General features: G+C 38.7%; 1 protein-coding gene across 12 annotated transcripts in view; it reads left to right on the top strand.

The window, feature by feature from the left end:
• Positions 1 to 20,888, top strand: part of LOC140629027 (lysine-specific demethylase 6A-like) — a 154,467-nt gene that overhangs the window by 11,464 nt on the left and 122,115 nt on the right. For all 12 annotated transcript variants that reach the window (XR_012026901.1, XR_012026900.1, XM_072818424.1 and 9 more), the window contains exon 3: positions 5,176 to 5,284. Coding sequence is in view for 10 of the 12 variants with exons in the window: in XM_072818424.1 (XP_072674525.1) it covers positions 5,176 to 5,284 (109 nt within the window). In the remaining 2 variants the exon portion in view is untranslated. The remainder of the gene's footprint in view (positions 1 to 5,175; positions 5,285 to 20,888) is intronic.

Raw genomic sequence — 20,888 nt, 5'->3', positions numbered from 1 at the left:
CGCACAGAGAGAGAGAGAGAGAGAGAGGCAGAGACACAGGCAGAGGGAGAAGCAGGCTCCATGCACCGGGAGCCTGACATGGGATTCGATCCCGGGTCTCCAGGATCGCGCCCTGGGCCAAAGGCAGGCACTAAACCACTGCGCCACCCAGGGATCCCCCTCTCTTGGGTTTAAAGGCAGTGTTGGATGTCTCCCTTACATGTGTAAATTATTAATCAGCCAGAGTGGTGTGGAGAGCTTATTTTATTTAACCTTCGATTTTATTCCAGAGTCTGTCTTTAATTTTTTTTTTAAGTGGGCTTTACACTGGGGCTTGAACTCTTGACCTCAAGACTTGGACACTGAAGTGACTAATCCACCCAGACACCCCATTCTAAATTTCTAAGTGATATGCTACCCAGCACAAATTGAGGCTATAAACTGAGTTAACAGAGCTGTGAATTTCTTTCCCCTGTTGTCACCACAATTGTTTCTTTTACTTTGTATTATCATGGGTTTGCATCCCTCTGAAATTACGGGGCCCTTTTTGGTAATTGGTAAGTCTGCTATCTGGTATTGAAACCTTAGCTGCTTCTTCAGAATAAAAGCTGCTAAGTTGCTTATATTTGGTCTGTTCCCAGTGTTCTGGAATGAATGTTTTTTCTGTTAATCTTTAAGTTTGAGTTTTATTACATTTTTCTCCTCTTTCCCCTGTACCCAACTCTTCTCTTCTTCTACCATTTTCTTCCTTGCTCCCTACTTCTCTTTCTTTTCTGTAGATGTAGAGGGTGTTCTTTATTCTCTTAAATTCTTCTTTACTGAAAGTCCTTTTTCAGGATGTTGCATTTTGTGATAGGTAAGAATATTTATGTAAAGGACTTAGTATTGGGTCTAGCACAGTGGAGGCTTATTAGAAATTATTTATCATCTTGGAAATGACATTTCATTTTGAACTCAGGCAGTGCTTTAGAAATAAGAGGGAGAAGGAGGTAATTTTAAGAGATCTTTTGAAAGATCTGACTTTTTTTTTTTTTTTAAAGATTTTATTTATTTATTCATGAGAGACAGAGAGAGAAGCAGAAACACAGGCAGAGGGAGAAGCAGGCTCCATGCAGGGAGCCCGATGTGGGACTTGATCTCAAGATCGTGGGATCATGCCCTGAGCCGAAGGCAGATGCTCAACCAATGAGCCACCCCGGTGTCCTGACTTTTTTTTTTTAAGCTCCAAGCCTATTGTGGAGTGAACTCTACCAGCTGAGCCAGTCATGTGTTCTCTTTAACAGTACTTTAGTTTCATTTATGATTTAACTTTATTAACTTTTGAACATTAATTTGCTATACCCAACAGATTAAGTGATACACAAAATATGATAGATATTTGAGGTTTGTAATTTAATGAGGCTTGATATGCATACACCTCTGAAACCACATCCAAAAACAGCACAACAGGGCAGCCCTGGTGGCTCAGCGGTTTAGCGCCTGACTTCGGCCCAGGGCATGATTCTAGAGTCCCAGGGTCGAGTCCCATGTTGGGTTCCCTGCATGGAGCCTGCTTCTCTTGCCTGTGTCTCTGCCTCTCCCTCTCTCTGTGTCTGTCATGAATAAATAAATAAAAAATAAAATCTTAAAAAAAAAAAAACAGCACAACAGATACAACCATCATATTCTTAATTTCCTTGTGACAAAAAAAAAAATTTCCTTGTGTCATTTTGAATCCTTCCTTATTTCTGCTTCTGCCCTTCCTCTCATCTCTATGTATTTAGTGATTGATCTTTTTTCCCTAAAATTTACTTTGCATATCCAGAACCTTATATAAATGGAATTGAATAAAATATATTGCTTCAGAGACGCCTGGGTGGCTCAGTGGTTGAATGTCTGCCTTCCGCTCAGGGCGGGAACCTGGGACCTAGGATCAAGTCCCACATCAGGCTCCCTGTGGGAAAGCCAGCTGCTCCCTCTGCCTGTGTCTTTGCCTCTCTCTCTCTTTCTCTCTCTGTCTAATGAATAAATAAATAAAATCTTAAAAAAAAAATACTGCTTCAGTTTCTATTCTCTCTGGCAGTTTATTTTGAGATTCATCCTTTTTGTTCTTATTTTCAGGTTTAGCCTCTTTTATCTCCATGCATCAGTAGTTTATTCTTAAAGAAACTTGAAATTTTTGCATATGCTTATTTCTGCTCTGTATATGATTTTTTTTTATTTTTTAAGAATATTTTTTATTTATTCAGAGAGAGAGGTGGGCAAAGACACAGGCAGAGGCAGAAACAGGTTCCATGTAGGGAGCCCAATGTGAGACTCTTCTTTTTTTTTTTTTTTTTTTTTAAGATTTTATTTATTTATTCATGAGAAATACCGAGAGAGAGAGAGACAGGGACAGAGACACAGGCAGAGGGAGAAGCAGGCTCCATGCCGGGAGCCCGACGGGGGACTCGATCCCGGGACTCCAGGATCGCGCCCCTGGACCAAAGGCAGGCGCCAAACCGCTGAGCCATCCAGGGATCTCAGTATTCTTTTTCCTAAGAGAATCAGTGATACTGTTAATTTTAGATATGAACAATTTTCTTTTAATAAACAAAGATTGCTCTAATGGATTTGGCAGTATACAAAAGTATACTGATGAGGATATTTCTGATATGATAGCATGTATTTGCTTCAGTCATGAATATTATATTGTGTTAACATTTTGAATCTTACTGGATTCCGAAAACTCAGTTGCCTAGAAGTTCAAGATATAAAAGGTTAGAGAACATTAGGTTTGAGAAATTTCTGAATATTGTACAATGAGTTAGAAAAGTAAGGAAATTACCAATTAAGGGTTTATTTAAAATGCATATATTACTTTAAAAATGTGAAATATATTGTTTTATTAATGTGAAGTTTAAAGTTATTTTACTGTAATATAATTTGATAGTTTTTTTCTTCAACCATAACTTTTTTTTTTACTTATTCTTCCTTCTCTTTAAATGCAGCAGAAAGAATATCTCTCTCAACCAAAATTCAAGTCATTCAGTATCACCAGTTTTTACATTTCACCCACTTGGTTTACATTATTTTGAAATGTAGTTGTGTAACTTCACCCAAGGGAGATCTATTCCAAAATTTCCAGGGGATGCCTAAAATCATGGATGGTACCAAACCCTATGTATTACCTTACACACGCACCCGAGACAAAGTTTAACGTATAAATCAGGCACACTAAAAGATTAATAGCAATAACTAATAATAAAAGAGAACAACTATAACAATGTACTAAAAAAATTACTTGAATGTGATCTTTCAAAGTATGTTAGTGTACTTACCCTTCTTGTGATGGTATGAGATGATAAGTGCCTATGTGATAAGACACAGTAAGATGAACGATGTAGACTCCTCTTAATCTTCTGACTTGCAGAGCGCAGTTGACCATAGGAAATGGAAACTGTGGTGCTACTGTAATTTCAAATACACAGAAAACCTGTGTTAAACTAGTAAAGGAAGCAATATATAGCCTTTACCTTGGATCTCCTAAGGTGATCCACATAGGGGTTCTGACTTTGCTCACCACAGCTGTAAACACCATCTGTTATACAACAGTATTACAATACTATTGATTATATTCCCAGTTCTGTACCTTTCACTCTTGTTACTTATTCTATTACTTATCTTATACCCCTCACTCCCCATCATCCATTTTACCCGTCTTGCTCTCTGTGAGTTTGGTCTCTATACTTTGAGTCTGTCTCAGTCCTAATTAGGTCCTAATAGTTTTCAGGTACTTCAAAATTATGAAGGAAGGGGCACCTGGGTGGTTCAGTGGTTGAGTGTCTGCCTTGGCCCAGGGCACAATCCCGGAGTCCTAGGTTTGAGTCCCACATCAGGCTTCTTGCAGGGAGCCTGCTTCTTTCTCTGCCTGTGTCTCTGCCTCTCTCTCTCTCTCTCTCTCTGTCTCTCATGAATAAATAAATAAAATCTTTAAAAAAAAATAAAATTATGAAGGTATAACTTTATGAGAGACACACAGAGAGAGAAGCAGGATCCCCGCAGAGAGCATGATGTGGGACTCAAACCCAGGACTCTGGGATTGTGCCTGGGCCAAAGGCAGACGCTCAACCACTGAGCCACCCAGGTGTCTCAGAAACTGGTAGTCTAAAAGATATTATAGTTTCTTTACCCAAACAATGATTAATACAAATGGTAGCTACTATCAAGCAATTCTGTCCAGAAAAATGTATTGCAATGCATGAATTTTTGATGTTACATGTAATTTTAAATTGTCTAATTGGAAAGTTTGGCAAAAATAAAAATATCAAATTTTAATTTTAATAATATCTTCGTTTAATATATCTAAAAGTTATTTTACAATGGTTAGCATATTATTAGTGAAATTTTTAAAAGATTTGTTTATTTATTTGAGAAAAGTGAGAGAGAGTAAATGGCAGGGGAGGAGGGGTAGGGGTACAGTAGGGCAGAGGGAGAAGGAGGGGCAGACTGCCTGCTCAGCAGGAGCAGGGATTCCAGGATGCCAGAACCATGATCTGAGGAGAAGGCAGGTGCTTAACTTACTGAGCTACCCAGGCGCCTCCTTTAGTGAATGTTTTATACCTTATTTATATACACAGTCTTTTGAAATGTGTAATATAAAATTACATCTTTTAAAAAAATATTTTATTTATTTATTCATGAGAGATACAGAGGTAGGCAAAGAAGAGAGAAGCAGGTTCCTTGCAGGGAGCCCGATGCAGGACTTGATCCCAGAACCCCCAGGATCATGCCCTGAGCTGAAGGCTTAGATGCTCAACAGCTGAGCCACCCAGACTTCCCTACAATACATCTTAATTTGGACTTGACACATTTTAAATATTCAAAAATCACATGCTACTGGCTACTGAAATTCAGCTGTCCTTTTTTGCCTGTGCTATTTGAAAATATTTTTTTGTATGAACAAAGACTGAAATAATTTACAACTCATATATTATCTTGGCAGGTCTTATTCCCCCTTTTTATGAGGGAAAACATGGGGATCATAAGTGATAGCTCCATTACTAAGTATTTAAAAAGCAATTTCTTCTCAAGAATTGAATTATAAGTTTTTGGTAAAAAGTGATATATTGATTGCTTTAATTTCTTGAGCATTTTCTTGTGGTAAATAGGCATTCTCTCAGAAAGGATGCATTAGGAGTTTGCCTTTCTCTTAATGCTTGTATTTTTCATTTCTAGGCTGTTCGCTGCTACGAATCTTTAATCTTAAAAGCTGAAGGAAAAGTGGAGTCTGATTTCTTTTGTCAATTAGGTCACTTCAACCTTTTATTGGAAGATTACCCAAAAGGTATTGTTTTTCTTTTTTGAAAGTTTTGCTTGATTTATGTATGCAAATTGTTTCTATTTCTTGTCATGGACAAATTGATTTTATTATTTTGTCGGGGACACCTAACTACTGTTTTTTAATTTAACCTAAAGACATTAAGAAATGAAAAAGAAAGTAGTTAGAACTGTGAAATTTTTATGTAATTTCTTGTAAATACTCAGTAAGTTTGATCATTCCATAAAACTTTTGAAACCTTACAATGTACATGTAAGGTATTTTGCTTGTTCTTGTGAAAATCTTTGATTGTATTGGTAACAAATAATATCTAGTTTGATGTTTTTGTTTATAAGGGCGAATGTGGACGTTTTAGAGTAAGTTTGGAGAATTTTTTCTGTGACCAGCAAAGCAAATTTTCAATTTTCAGAAGTGTATTATAAATTTAACTCCATTCTGACACCATATACCAGGAGATGGTACAATCCCACAGATAAAGGACTTAATCCAGTGTGACAGCCCTATTTCAGATGCCAGTTGCAATAATAATAATTTCAGATGCCAGCCCTATTTCAGATGCCAGTTGCAGATGCAGTTATTACCTGTGCCAAGTATAAATCACAGATTCTACAACCCACTCCTTGGGTTTGATAATTTGGTAGAATGATTCATGGGGCTCAGGAAACATTGATTAATTTATTGTAAAAGATGTTATACAGGATACAGATGAACAGCAAATAAAGAATGCAGGGCAATGTATGGAAGTATCCTGAGCTCAGGAACTTCTCTTCCTGAGAAACTGGGGATGTATTTACCAAATGAGAATCTCCTGAATGCCTCTAATTTCAATGTTCAACAGTATATTATAGACTTTAATTTGCATCCTTTTCCCCACCATCTCAGTTGCATATTGGGATGATGCAAAAGTTATCTCTTTGGCAAAAATTCTGTTGTGCTCTAAAGAGCTTCTTATGAGTAACAAAAGCCACTCCTACTTAGACTCAGGAAAATCAGGTTTTAGGAACTCTGTGCCAGGAACAGGGACAGAGACCAAATTTTATTATTATTATTATTTCTCCTTTATGTTCTTGATTTTATGTAAAACTTTCCATTTTAGTTGAAAATATTTGAAAATCCAATCTTTATTATGTATGTTATGTAATAATACAGATAATCCTGTATATGTTCAAGCCTTGGAGAACATTTTTTATTCATTTAGAATATTTTTTTCTCAGAAATAAGTGGAGATAAATAACTTGAGGTAATTTTAAGATACATGTTTTTCCTAATTCTACAGTGCTGTCCAAGGCCACTACTCATTTAGTTAAAAATTACCTCAAAAATGGTTTTCTTCCTTACCAATCTCCACATCAAAGAAAGTCATTATATAAAAAGAGTATGTTAAAAATTTGAACATAAATATCTTGTTGAATTGGATGGACATGTTAAGATTTTCCACAAATGTGTTTAGCAGAAACAATTGGGGGGATCCCTGGGTGGCACACCAGTTTAGCGCCTGCCTTTGGCCCAGGGCGCGATCCTGGAGACCCGGGATCGAATCCCACATCAGGCTCCCGGTGCATGGAGCCTGCTTCTCCCTCTGCCTATGTCTCTGCCTCTCTCTCTCTCTGTGACTATCATAAAAAAAAAAAAAAAAGAAAAGAAAAAAAAAAAACAGTTGGATAATTGTTTTAGGACTACAGTAAAGAGTTGGTGGGATGTTACTTTGTTGCTTTGGCAATAGTTTATTGCATGCCACAGTTTTTTAAGTAGAGAGGAGGGAAAAGTAGTTTTCGTACTATTCTGAGTTGTTGACTCAGATCACATCCTTTCCCTCCTTTAATAAAAGACTGGCAAGAGAAAAACAGCCAAGTTTATTAATATGTCTTCTTTGAGTATATGTGGGAGAGAGACCCAGGAAAACTGAGTTACTGTTTAAAATGCCCTATGCTGCAAGCTTAAGCTCAGCAAAAGGTGAGAATAAAACAATAGGTAGAAAGAAGGCCAGTTGTGGATGTTGACCAGGAAAAGCACTATATAAGAGGACGTTTTGTTATGCAAATTTACCTCAGGGCCTTGTACCTTAAGAAAAATTTCATGTGATTTCAATTTTTTCTTGCTAATGTTTTTGCAGTTTTTTTGCATTTCCTTTTTCTTTCTTTCCTTTTTTTTTTTTTTTTCCTTTTCAAGATTTTACTTATTTATTCATGAGAGACACAGAGAGAGAAGCAGGCTTCATGCAGGGAGCCTGCCGTGGAACTCGATCCGAGGTCTCCAGGATCATGATCTGGACTGAAGTCTGCACTAAACCACTGAGCCACCTGGGCTGCCCTGTATTTCTTGTTTCTAAAAATAATCAGTGAACAACAGCAACAAAAAATCATCGAACGGATCCTTCTGCTCAGGAGTCATATTTTAGGGTGGCATATTTTGCTCTCAGTTATAAATTAAGATAATATTTTTACCAATAAAATGCTATTTTGGTTTGAGACAGTGTAGCATACTTTGACACAGCATGGGTGTTTATAATTCATCTACAACTTTATTATTTAGAAATGTTTTAAGTTAATAGATTTATTTATTTATTTATTTATTTATTATTATTTTTAAGTTAATCGATTTATGTACTTCTCTGCACTTTGGCCTATTCTATAAATTGGAGAGTAGTAATATAGCTTTACGAATGCTAAACAAAAATTTTACTGGTGGAAATGAATCTCACTCTAGTCCATAATTCTTACCAGCAGTACACTTAGGTTTGTTTGTTTTTCCATAAGCTTAATCATAGATAATTGGGGCACAAGGGTGCAAGAACACCTGGCTCTGGGGTCAGACCAAGCTCTACCCTGCACCACTAGCAAAATCCAAAGTCAGAGACTAGTGGTGGTGAAACAAAAGAACTTATTTCAGTGAAGCTAATGCCAGGCTGTCCTAGAAGCCAGCATGAGATAAGCACAATTTATTGAATATGTGTGTGTGTAGAGAGAGATACTGAGGGAGACATAAAGACAGAGAGTCCTGGAGACTCCGAAAGGAAAAGAGCATGAGTCTCAGTCTTTACTTGGGGTTTGGGGTTTTTATTGGCCATTGTAGTCTGGTCCATGTTTCCTCTTAGGCATCCAGGAGCTGGTTAGAATGAGGATGGGGTTTGCTTGTTCTTCATACGTCTTCATCTCCTGAAGTCAGGGGTCTTGGTAGTCAAGGTGTTTGGAGTCCCTGGTCTAAGAGAGTGTTTATGATAACTCTTCCTTCTAACTCTTTGGATGTTTTCTACTGTGCTGGACTACTCTAAAGATACCATTCTCTCTTTGGCCTTACATAGAGGATATATGCTATTTTTGTCATAAGGTATGGGTACATTGGGGTGGGGAGTGCAGATCCTGACAAGAACAGAAGCCAGGAAAGAATTGGATTCCTTCAGTTTCCCTGTCTAAAGGCCAACATTGGAAGGACTGCAGACTAAGAGTGTTTACAAAGTGCTGAAAATATTTTTAGATTTACATAAGGAAAATTGGTACAAGCAGGTGGGCAGTAAAGATCAGGATGATCATTTTCTTGGGGTCAGTCATAGGATTCTTGCTCGCTCAAGGCAGTGCTTTTTGCTTAAGAGGGTGGTTTTAATTTGTGTCATAGGATGCTTCACCCACAGAATCTTTGCCTATTTCATTTTTTTTTTCTTTCTCTGTGGATTTCAAGAAGTAATCTGGAAAGAAGAATTTTTTTTTTTTAAAGATTTTATTTATTCATGAGAGACAGAGAGAGAGAGAGGCAGAGACACAGGCAAGAGACAAAGGCAGAGGGAGAAGCAGGCTCCATACAGGGAGCCTGACGGGCAACTCTGTCCCTATTCCGTGACTCCAGGATCATGCCCCGGGGCAAAGGCAGGTGCTAAACCGCTGAGCCACCCAGGGATCCCTGGAAAGAAGAATTTAATCAGTCAGACTCAGGTCAAAATGGTAGTTGAAATCCGGTGTCATTAATTTCCTTAATCTTAAAAATTAAGATTTTTTAATACGTAAATTTGAGAGTGAATAACATTGAGAGTGAATAACAAAATTCATTAATTGAAATGCATAGAGATTGTTATCTGAGGCTATTTAGTTATAATGCAATTTGGTTACATAGCTATTTGGTTATAATTTTTTAGTTTCTTAAAGCTTTAAGGTGGATAATTAATTTTTTATTTAAAAAAAACGGAAGAAAAAAAAAACGGAAGAGGGCGCCTGGGTGACTCAATTGATTAAGCATCTGTCTTTGGCTTAGGTTATGATACTAGGATTCTGGGATCGAGTCCCTTTTTGGGCTACCTATTAGCAGGGAGCCTGCTTTCCCTCTCTCCTGCCTGCCACTTCCCCTACTTGTGCTTCCATTCTGTTTCTGTCAAATGAATGGAATCTTAAAAAAAAAAAAAAATGAAAAAAACAAAAATAATTAAGAAGAGGAGGAAATCTTGTATAGGTATAGTAATTGACTAGATTGTGAGTAAAGAATATAGGACAATTTATGTTTGAGGGTTTTTTGTTTTTTGTTTTCTCTGTTAGGAATGGCTTGAGCATACATTCACTAGTGGAGAGAGAGAAAGTTGTATTCCAAAAGTGACTGACTATACATGGTATTATCTAACATTAGGATTGTCCTATCCTCTTCCTATCCTCAAGTGTTTGTCAGTGGGCTGCAAGTTGTAAGGAAATTTAATTTTTTCTATCTTTTATTTTATTTTTTTAAAGATTTTATTTATTTATTCATGAGAGAGAAAGAGAGGCAGAGACACAGACAGAAGAAGAAGCAGGCTCCATGCAGGCAGCCCAATGTGGGACTTGATCCCAGGACTCCAGGATCACGCCCTGGGCTGAAGGCAGGCGCTAAACCACTGAGCTCCCCAGGGATCCTTCTATTTATCTATTTTTAAAATATTCTGTTTATTCTACAGAGATTTTATTTATTTGAGGGAGAGGGGGAAATAGCACAAGCAGGGAGAAGGGCAAAAGAAGAGGGAGAAGCAGACGCCCCACTGAGCAGGGTCCATCCCAGGACCCTGAGATTACGTATGACCTGAGCCAGAGGTAGAGCACCAATCAAATAAGCCACCCAGGTGCCTCTTTTCTACACTTCTTTTGTGTTTGTTCTCCATATCATGTATGAGGAAATTTATTGTAAGAATTGGCGCTCATGCAGTTACAAAAGCCCACACACACACACAAAAAAAAACCACACAATAATGTTTGTGAGCTGGAGAGATGCTAAAGGTGGTAGTAATGTGTTCTTGGAGTGTGTTACGTTGTTAAGAACGTTCAGCCAAGAAAAATTTCTTGAGACTCAAAGCCTGGGGACAGGACTGTGGGTAGAAAGAGCTGCACTGAAGTCATGAGGACTGACTGTATTCTTAGGAGTTGGGAAAGGTAAGGAAAAAGGGAGGTTTCCAGAAGGACTTTCATAGGTTAAAGAAGACTCCTGAGATACAGGAGGCCTTGCTCAGATACAGGAGGCCTTGCTGTTACCAGGCTGACCTTGTTTTTTCCTCTAGCGAACCAGTAACTTTAAGACAGTTGGCCATTTCTTGGAGAATTATATTCTGTTTCCTCAAGTATTTGTTAATGAGCTGCAGGTTACAAAGGGATTTAATTTTATCTACATTTACTTCTGCCTTTGTTTCCACATCACTATTATAATATTCCAATACTGAACACCTGAGAACCCAGGGATCTCTGATGAATATTTAGTCTTAAAGGCGCCAGAACTAGGAATTTTGATATCTGAGGGCATGAAAAGATAAATGTCTCATCAAATGACAAGAGGATTGTGTCCTTCTTTTGTGTTTTGGTCATATATAGGCCTTCTGATTGGTTAGGATGCATCTCCTTACCTAGTCTACTGAATCTAATGCTGATCTCTTCCCTAAATAACATCATAGACACAGTTGTAATAGACACACATCATAGACACATCTACTGATAATTTGCCTGCTCTGAGTAGTTGTTACCTGCATTAAGTTGATGCATAAAACTTAGAATCTTAAGTTATTTAGATTGTCTTCTATTTTTTCTTGTATCAGTTTGGTTAAATATAGGTGAATCAAATTTGTGTGTATGGAGTAATAGTATTTCTTTTTCCTCCTTTTAAGGACGTTTAGTCTGTAGTATGTCTCTCCGTTTTTTTTTTTGTTTTTTTTTTTTAACTTTTATTTATTTATGATAGGCACACAGTGAGAGAGAGAGAGGCAGAGACACAGGCAGAGGGAGAAACAGGCTCCATGCACCGGGAGCCCGATGTGGGATTCGATCCCGGGTCTCCAGGATCGTGCCCTGGGCCAAAGGCAGGCGCTAAACCGCTGTACCACCCAGGGATCCCCTCCATTTCGTTTTTGATGTAATCTCTTCTGTGTGTGTTCTCTTTCTTCCTTAGGTTGCCTAAGATAGACCTATCAGTTATTTTATTCTCCTTAAAGAACCTTTTGACTATGTTGATTTTTTAAAATAATTTTTCTCTATTGATTTCCTGTTTTGTTTCATCTTTACTGTTTATTTTCTTCAACTTACTTGGGATTAATGAACTCTTTTATAGTTTTTCTTTCTCTTTTTTTTTTTTTTTTTTTTGTAAAATTTTTTTTTTTATTTATGATAGTCACAGAGAGAGAGAGAGAGGCAGAGACACAGGCAGAGGGAGAAGCAGGCTCCATGCACCGGGAGCCCGACGTGGGATTCGATCCCGGGTCTCCAGGATTGCGCCCTGGGCCAAAGGCAGGCGCCAAACCGCTGCGCCACCCAGGGATCCCTCTTTCTCTTTTTTTAAAAATATTTTATTTATTTATTCATCAGGGACACACAGAGAGAGAGAGAGAGAGGCAGAGTCACAGGCAGAGGGAGAAGCAGGCTCCATGCAGGGAACCCGATGTGGGACTTGATCCCGGGACTCCAGGATCACACCCTGGGCCAAAGGCAGGCGCCAAACCGCTGAGCCACCCAGGGATCCCCTCTTTCTCTTTTTTTAAAACAGATTTTATTTATTCATGAGATACACGGGGAGAGAGAGAGGCATAAGGCAAAGGGAAAAGCAAGCTCCCTGTGGGGAGAATGATGCAAGACTGAATTCCAGGGTCCTGGGATCACAACCTGAGCCAAAGGCAAGGTCAAAGGCACATGGTCAACTGCTGAGTCACCAGGGTGTCCCTAGTTTTTTCCTTAGATGATTGACTTTAGGTTATTTTCTTGCTAATATATGCATTGATTGCTCTACTGCTAAACACTACTTTTGCTGCATCTCACAAATTATCAGCAGTTATATTTTCTTTTTTTATTTTTTATTTTTATTTTTTTAGCAGTTATATTTTCATTTGCATTTACCTCAAAATAATTTTTAATTTTTCTTGAGAAATCTCAAGTTTCTTCTCCTCCTCCTTCTTCTTCTTCTTCTTCTTCTTTTTCTTCTTCTTCTTCTTCTTCTTCTTCTTCTTCTTCTTCTTCTTCTTCTTCTTCTTCTTCTTCTTCTTCTTCTTTTTTAAGATTTTATTTATTCATGAGACACACAAAGAGAGAGAGAGGCAGAGACACAGGCAGAGGGAGAAGCAGGCTCCACGCAGGGAGCCCGACGTGGGACTCGATTCTGGGTCTCCAGGATCACGCCTGGGCTGAAAGCGGCGCTAAACTGCTCAAGTTTCTTCTTTAACCCATTTATTATTTAGAAGTGTGTTTAATCTCCTTGAATTTGCTATATTTTCCAGCTATCTTTCTGTTGTTGATTTTTTTGTTGTTGTTTAATTTCTTTGTGGTTATGTACTTTTCTTTTATGTTTGTTGTGTTTTGTGGTCATGAATGTGATCTATCTTGGTGAAATTTCCATGTGAGCTTGAGAAGAATGTGTATTTTGCTGTTACTAAATGGAGTAGTCTATAGATAATCTATGATACCCGGTTGATTGATGATGTTGCTGAGTTTAACTGTGTTCTTGGTGATATATATATTTTTAAAGATTCTATTTATTTATTCATGAGAGACAGAGAGAGAGATGCAGAGACACAGGCAGAGGGAGAAGCAGACTCCATGCAGGGAGCCCAAAGTGGGACTCGATCCCGGGACTCCATGATCACATCCTGGGCTGAAGGCAGTCGCTAAACCGCTGAGCCACCTGGGCTTCTTCCCTCTTGGTGATATTTTTTCCTGCTGGATCAGTCCAAGTTGGTAGAGGGCTTTTGAAGTCTACAACTGTGATTGTGGATTCATATATTTCTCTTTGCAAAGCTATTAGTTTTTGCCTTCTTTTGTTCGATGCAGTATTCTTAGGTACATGCTTTTTTTTGTTTGTTTTTTAAGATTTTATTTATTTATTCATGAGAGACAGAGAGAGAGAGGCAGAGGGAGAAGCAGGCTCCATGCAGGGTGCCTGACATGGGACTCCATCCAGGGTCTCCAGGATCACACCCTGGGCTGCAGGTGGCGCTAAACCGCTGCGCCACTGGGACTACCAGGTACATGCTTCCTAAGGATCATTGTATATTCTTGGAGAATTGACCTTTTTACCATTATGTAATACCTTTATTTTATATAACTTTCCTGGCTTTGAAGTCTGCTATCTTAAAACGTAATACTTTTTTTCTGCTTTCATTTGAATTGTAATCACATGGTATGTTTTTCTCCACCTATTTACTTTTTATCTTAGATGCCTTTACATTTAAAGTAGATTTCCTGTATATAACATGTAGTTGGTTATTGTTTTTTTTATTCATTTTCACAATCTGTTTTTTTTTTTTAAAACAATCTGTTTTAATGATAGAGGAAAGATGTCGGGATTTAGCATTGATGACAAGAAAGAATTCTTTAGATAAAGGTGGCTTTATTAAAGCATGGGGATAGGGCCAATAGACAAGAAAGTTGCACTGGGGTCATGAAGAGTGGCCCATTATATACTTTGAAGTTGGGAGGGAGTTAGGGACAGCACAAACTGCCAAGGATTTTTGGAAACAAAGTTTTCAGAACCTTGAAGGGCTAGCTATTGTTAGGAAAAGGTAATTTTTTACTTGTGAGACCCTTGATATTGTATTAGTGGGTCATATGCTTGGGGGATGATTGCAAACATGTCTCTTAGGGAATAGAGATAAAGGAATGTTCCAATGGAATTTGTATATGTTAAGGGGTCCTGGGGGTTCTGCAAGGTGTTAAGCTAAACAATTGCTTTTTGCCCTTAGTGAAGTATTAATAATCAGAGGCAGCCGAGCTCTCCCACAGGATTGTCATTGTGCCTGTTTCAAGGACTTGTCACTGGGCTATAGGAAGTAATGTGATTTTTTTGTTTTGTCTTTTTTCCCCACAAATTTAATTTATACATGTAGACTGTTAATGCTTAAGGTAGTTTTTTGATACAGTTAGATTAATAGCTGCCATATTTATTATTGTTTTGTGTTTGTTGTCTTTTTTTGTTCCTATTTTTATCTTCCATTTTTTTCTGCCTTTGTGATTTTTTTAAAAGATTTTATTTATCCATGAAAGAGACGGAGAGAGTGGCAGAGACATAGGCAGAGGTAGAAGCTGGCTTCTCAAGGAGAGTCCAGTGTAGGACTTGATCCCTACTCTGGGACCACCTACTGAGTGGAAGGCAGATGCTCAACCACTGAGCCAAGCAGACATCCCTGCCTTTTGTGATTGTAAATGATTCCATTTTTAATGCATTTTTTTTTTACCACTTTTTATAAAATGTTTTGCAATGGCTGCCCTAGAGTAGTCAGAGTATATTTATAGGTAATTCATGTGGATTTCCAAATAATGCTTCATGTGTTATGAGCATGTTATACTGATAAAGTAATAGCGATTCCTTCTCTTGTCACTTGTGTCATTGATGATATTAATTTCATGTTATATATAAGCAGTCCCATTTTACACTGGTTTGATTTTAGGTTTTTCGACTTCGTAATGGTGTGAAAAGTAATATGCATTTCAGTAGAAGTTATATTTGCATTTTGAGCTGGGATCTTTTTTTTTTTTTAAGATTTTATTAATTTATTCATGAGAGACACAGGCAGAGAGAGGCAGACACAGGCAGAAGGAGAAGCAGGCTCCTTACAGGGAGGAGCTCATGTGGGACTCCAGATCCTGGGACTCAGATCACACCCGGAGCCAAAGGCAGACGCTCAACCACTGAGCCAGCCAGGAGTCCCATTGAGCTTGGATCTTTTCCCAGGCTAGTGGTATGTGGTGATCTTGTGATATGTGGCTTTAAGTCAATGGTCAAGAAAAAATTTTTGAGTTGTTTTTGATGCAAAAAAAGTGTTTTTATTAAATCAGAGGACAAGACAGGATCCTTAGGCAGAAAGAGCTGCACTGGGATTGTGAGGAGGCTCTGATTACACACTTTTAATTTTTTTTTTTTTTAATTTTTATTTATTTATGATAGTCACAGAGAGAGAGAGAGGCGCAGAGACACAGGCAGAGGGAGAAGCAGGCTCCATGCACCGGGAGCCCGACGTGGGATTCGATCCCGGGTCTCCAGGATCGCGCCCTGGGCCAAAGGCAGGCGCCAAACCGCTGCGCCACCCAGGGATCCCTGATTACACACTTTTAAATTGGAAGAGGTAGACATAAAAGGAAGTTGCCAAAAAATTGTCAAGTTAAACAAGATTTATAGGATCCTGGAGATTTGGCTATTTATTAAGCTAAGGTTGCTTTTTGCCTCTGATGAGGGAGTGAAAGTCTAGCTGAGGATAGAGCCCAAGCTGACACCCCCAAACAGATGAGCTGTTCCTGGCTGCCCTAAACCAAACCACCATTTTGCTCCAAGGAGGTCACAGGAATTCTTTCTTGGTCGTTACTCTAGACCCCACCCCACCAAATCTTATCTACATTCCAAAACTGCTCAGCCTTTAACAAAGTATTAACATTAAGGCAGTTGGGTACTCCTTAAGGAAGGTCATTCTCTTTCTATATGAAGTATTTGTCAGTAGGCTGCAAGTTGTAAGGAAATTTAATCTGAACTACATTTCTTTCTTTTTAATCTGAACTACATTCCTCCTTCCCTCCCTCCCTCCCTCCCTCCCTCCCTCCCTCCCTCCCTCCCTTCCTTCCTTTCTTTTTTTTAGATTTTAATTATTCATGAGAGACGGAAAGAGAGAGAGGCAGAGAAACAGGCAGAGGGAGAATCAGGCTCCACGCAGGGAGCCTGATGTGGGGACTCCATCCTGGGACTCCAGGATTATGCCCTGGGACTGAAGGCAGGCGCTAAACTGCTGAGCCACCCAGGGATCCCTGAACTACATTTCTTTTGTCTTCGTTTTCCTCTTCAGTAAGATCCTTTTATGTGCTACTGGGCAGCTGCAGTACTTACCAAATGGAAACTTCTTTCCTTATTCAGAACTATTTGCCAAATAACCAAATAGCATTTGATGGCAAGCTGGTAATTTACTCACCAGAAGATGGAGAAGAGGAGTTCCTGTTCTAAGGCACTTTCTTGATTACGTCTTACTTATAGTAGAGGTTTTGGCTTCGGGTGATTTTGGGTAAGCAAACTGAACTAGGGTTTTTTAGGGGAAGGAGCTTGGCTTCAGAATCAGAGTGTGACTTCTTCTCATATGTGGATGCAGTTGGGTCTGTTTCAATACTGGTACATACAGTTTTTTATTATTACGATTAGATGGTAGTGGTTGAAACTGGTTGAAATGTGGGTAATGGCACTTGTTTGAGCTTGCCATTTCTGGCATGCAAACTTAGTCTCTGGTGACAAGTATCATCTTTTAAGCAGGGCTGAAAAACCTGGATTATTGTGGCTTCTTTGCAGGTTTTAAAAAATGAGTCCCTGGTAAACACAGCAAGCCAAGCATTCTAATCAATCATGAGATTGTGAAGGCAAATAGCCAGTATACTGATAACCTTTCTGTACTCATACAACCATTATGATCACCTGTTTTTCATTACAGTATTCAATAAATTATATGAGGTATTCAGTGATTTGTTATGAATCTTTTTTTTTTTTTTAAGTGGCTCACAGCCTGAGATCAAGAACTCACCTGAGATCCGGAGTTAAATGCTAATCTCGGGATCCCTGGGTGGCGCAGCGGTTTGGCACCTGCCTTTGGCCCAGGGCACGATCCTGGAGACCCGGGATCGAATCCCACATCGGGCTCCCGGTGCATGGAGCCTGCTTCTCCCTCTGCCTGTGTCTCTGCCTTCTCTCTCTCTCTCTGTGACTATCATAAATGAATTTAAAAAAAAATTAGGGGATCCCTGGGTGGCGCAGCGGTTTAGCGCCTGCCTTTGGCCCAGGGCACGATCCTGGAGACCCGGGATCGAATCCCACGTCGGGCTCCCGGTGCATGGAGCCTGCTTCTCCCTCTGCCTGTGTCTCTGCCTCTCTCTCTCTCTCTCTCTCTCTGTGACTATCATAAATAAATTAAAAAAAAAAAATTAAAAAAAAATAAATGCTAATCTCAGTAAGCCACCCAGGTGCTCTTCAGCACTATTATAAAATAGACCTTGTGATAGATGATTTTGCCCAACTTTATAGAGGCTAAAATAAGTGTTTTGAGCACATTAGAGAAGGCTAGGCAAAGTATGATGTATGGCAGTTTGGGTATATTAAATGGATTTTTGATTTATGATGGTTTCTTTTTTTTTTTTTTTTTAAGATTTTATTTATTTATTCATGAGAGACAGAGAGAGAGGCATAGACACAGGCAGAGGGAGAAGCAGGCTCCATGCAGGGAGCCTGATGTGGGACTCGATCCAGGGTCTCCAACATCACGCCCTGGGTCAAAGGCAGGCGCTAAACCTCTGAGCCACCCAGGGATCCCCTTTTCTGGCTAATTAAAAAAAAATCTTTTAGTTTTTGTTGTGTAACAATATATGCCTAGGTTTATTTATCCCTTTGGACATTCTTCCTCTGAACTTCTTGGGTCTGTGATTTATTGTCCGACATTAATTTTGGGAGAAATTCTGTCATTATTCTAAATAATTTATCTTAGGCAGATAGAGAAGCAGACTTCCCATTGTTAGACAGGGAGTCTAACATGGAGCTCTGTCCCAGGACCCTGAGATCATGACCTGAGCCCAAGGTAGAAGCTTAACTTCTTCCTGATCTTTTGTTACCATATCTGTTTCTCAGCTTCCATTGCCCATTGTTCTTGCATACTATTCTGCTACGAATTAGTTATCTTTAGCATATTGTAAAAAAAACCAGTGTGATAAATCCTGTGTACCTGCATTCGGTTCTGTCTTCAAATTGTGTATTTTTGCCTTTCATATATCTTGTGATTTTTTTTTCCCCCCTAGTATCTGGACGTGATGTATCAATGAAAAGAATTGCTGTAAATAGGCCTTTTGTAAAGTGGGGAGGGAAAGTATCTTGTCAAGACTGTGATTAGGTCTCATTCTTTTAGAGAGCTTATACCTTTTGAAAGTGAGGTGCATTTTTGTTTTTTTTCTTCCCACTTAGAATAGGAGAACTGGGGTGGGCTGTAATTGGGTATTTGTCTTATTTTTCTGATCAGCTAGGCTGCACGTTACACTTTGGTTTACCAGTTTCTCCAGAGGGCAAGCTTGTTTAAAAAGATCAAAGTGCTCTGAGATTTTCCAGAGTATTTTCTTTTTCCTTTCTTATGGTAGAACATTAAGGAGATTTTTCTGATATATTTGGAAAGCTGACTCACTCATAAAAGTGAGTCTCACAATATTGTGGAACCCTGAGTATCCTTGGATTTTTAGAAAATCTTTTTTTTTTTTTTTTTAATTTTTATTTATTTATGATAGTCACAGAGAGAGAGAGAGAGGCAGAGACACAGGCAGAGGGAGAAGCAGGCTCTATGCACCGGGAGCCTGAAGTGGGATTCGATCCCCGGTCTCCAGGATCGCGCCCTGGGCCAAAGGCAGGCGCCAAACCGCTGCGCCACCCAGGGATCCCAGATTTTTAGAAAATCTTAGGCTTGCTTTGAGTGTCCAGAAAATTGTCAGTTGTAATTAAGTTTTTCAGTTGTAATTAAGGTTTTCCTATCCTAACCTTGCTTACTGGTTTCCTCTTTGCAGTGTCTAACTAATCTGGTAATTTACTGTATTAAGTAAGTTACTCTATTGTTGACTTACTGTATTATGAGTTTGTTCCTTTAGAAATGTTTTAAAAATAAATCCTAAAATTTCATTTCTTAGAATTTATGAAATGAAATAGTGTATTATATAAGATGGGGATTCTTATATATGCTAGTTTTTCCAGAGTATTGAGATTTATTTATTTATTCATTTATTTATTTATTCATTTATTTATTTATTTATTTTTAAAGGCTTATTTATTTATTTATGATAGACAGAGAGAGAGAGAGAGAGAGAGAGAGAGGCAGAGACACAGGAGGAGGGAGAAGCAGGCTCCATGCCGGGAGCCGGAGGCAGGACTCGATCCTGGGACTCCAGGATCACGCCCTGGGCCAAAGACAGACACTAAACCGCTGAGCCACCCAGGGATCCCTTTAGTATTGAGTATTTAAAACTTAAGATTGATTATTTTCATTTTATGTTAATATTTGGAAAAGCAAATTGCCTTCCTTTTTTACCCCCTCCTCTCCTTACTTTGTATAATGAAGTCTGTGGAAGATTTGATTTTATTTAATTTACTTTTTGAGAGAGGCAGCACAAGTGCACATGTGCTCGGGGGCATGCATGGTGGTAGGCTGAGAATCCCAAGTAGGCTCTGCTCTTGTTCTGTCTCACCACCCTGAGAGACCATGGACCCCAGGTAATCAAGAATAGGATGTCCCACTGACTGAGACACGCAGGCATACCCATGGAAGGATTTTACATAATGTTAACTGTTCTGTTATGAACATTTCTGATATTCATAGAAATGATTGTTAGAGCAGTGAAAATCCTGAGTTTATTATAACATATAATCTGCTCTTCTAGTATACTGCTGATACTATACTGTCATTTGACTCTGGGATGCAATGTTCATTCCTAACTGAATTATAATGTGTAAATGTCCTCCCTGGGGTACCTTAATAAATAAATTCAAAGACATTCTGACTCTACTGGAAATGTTGGAATTTCCTATTTTCTTCTTAATTTCCTTTAATGTTGCCAAAAATTCTATAGGTTTATGTGACATGTCTTTTACCTTTTTACCGTCCCTGCTTTTTTTTAGGCTTGACAGGAACTACTTCATGTGATCCCACACCTTTTATACCTTTAGATGGGAATAACAATTTGAAGTTAAATTGAAGCTAATAGCTTTAGGTAATGTTGACTATATTAGTAAGGGAAACAAAGGCAGGAGAGAGAAGTGCAGCTTAAATTTCCTTAATGTTTGCAAGCCACCAAAAAAAAAAAAAAAAAAAATGTTTGCAAGCCACTGATAGATACCTGAAGAGTGTGAATTCTTTAAGGAACTTGTGGCTGCTCTTGTGCCTTAATGTTTGCTTTATTAAATACTAAAGGTAACCTTCTCTTAATAGCAGCTAGTCCCTCAGGGTCCCATCCAAATTCCATGTAGATGTATGCTATCCTTATTAACTCCCCAATAACTAAAGTCACTCCTCATAATCTCCGTGCAATCTTTCTGCCCAGGGGTCCTCTCCCCCTGCTATAATAAAATCACATATCTGCATCAAAAACATCTCCAGAATCCTGAATCATTTGCTCATGAACACCAAACTTCCAAATTTCATCAATAT

Source organism: Canis lupus, chromosome Y, assembly GCF_048164855.1.
Source record: "Canis lupus baileyi chromosome Y, mCanLup2.hap1, whole genome shotgun sequence".
Lineage (NCBI taxonomy): Eukaryota > Metazoa > Chordata > Mammalia > Carnivora > Canidae > Canis > Canis lupus.
The sequence above is the reverse complement of the archived record's forward strand: the minus strand, read 5'-3'. Positions and strand labels throughout refer to the sequence as shown.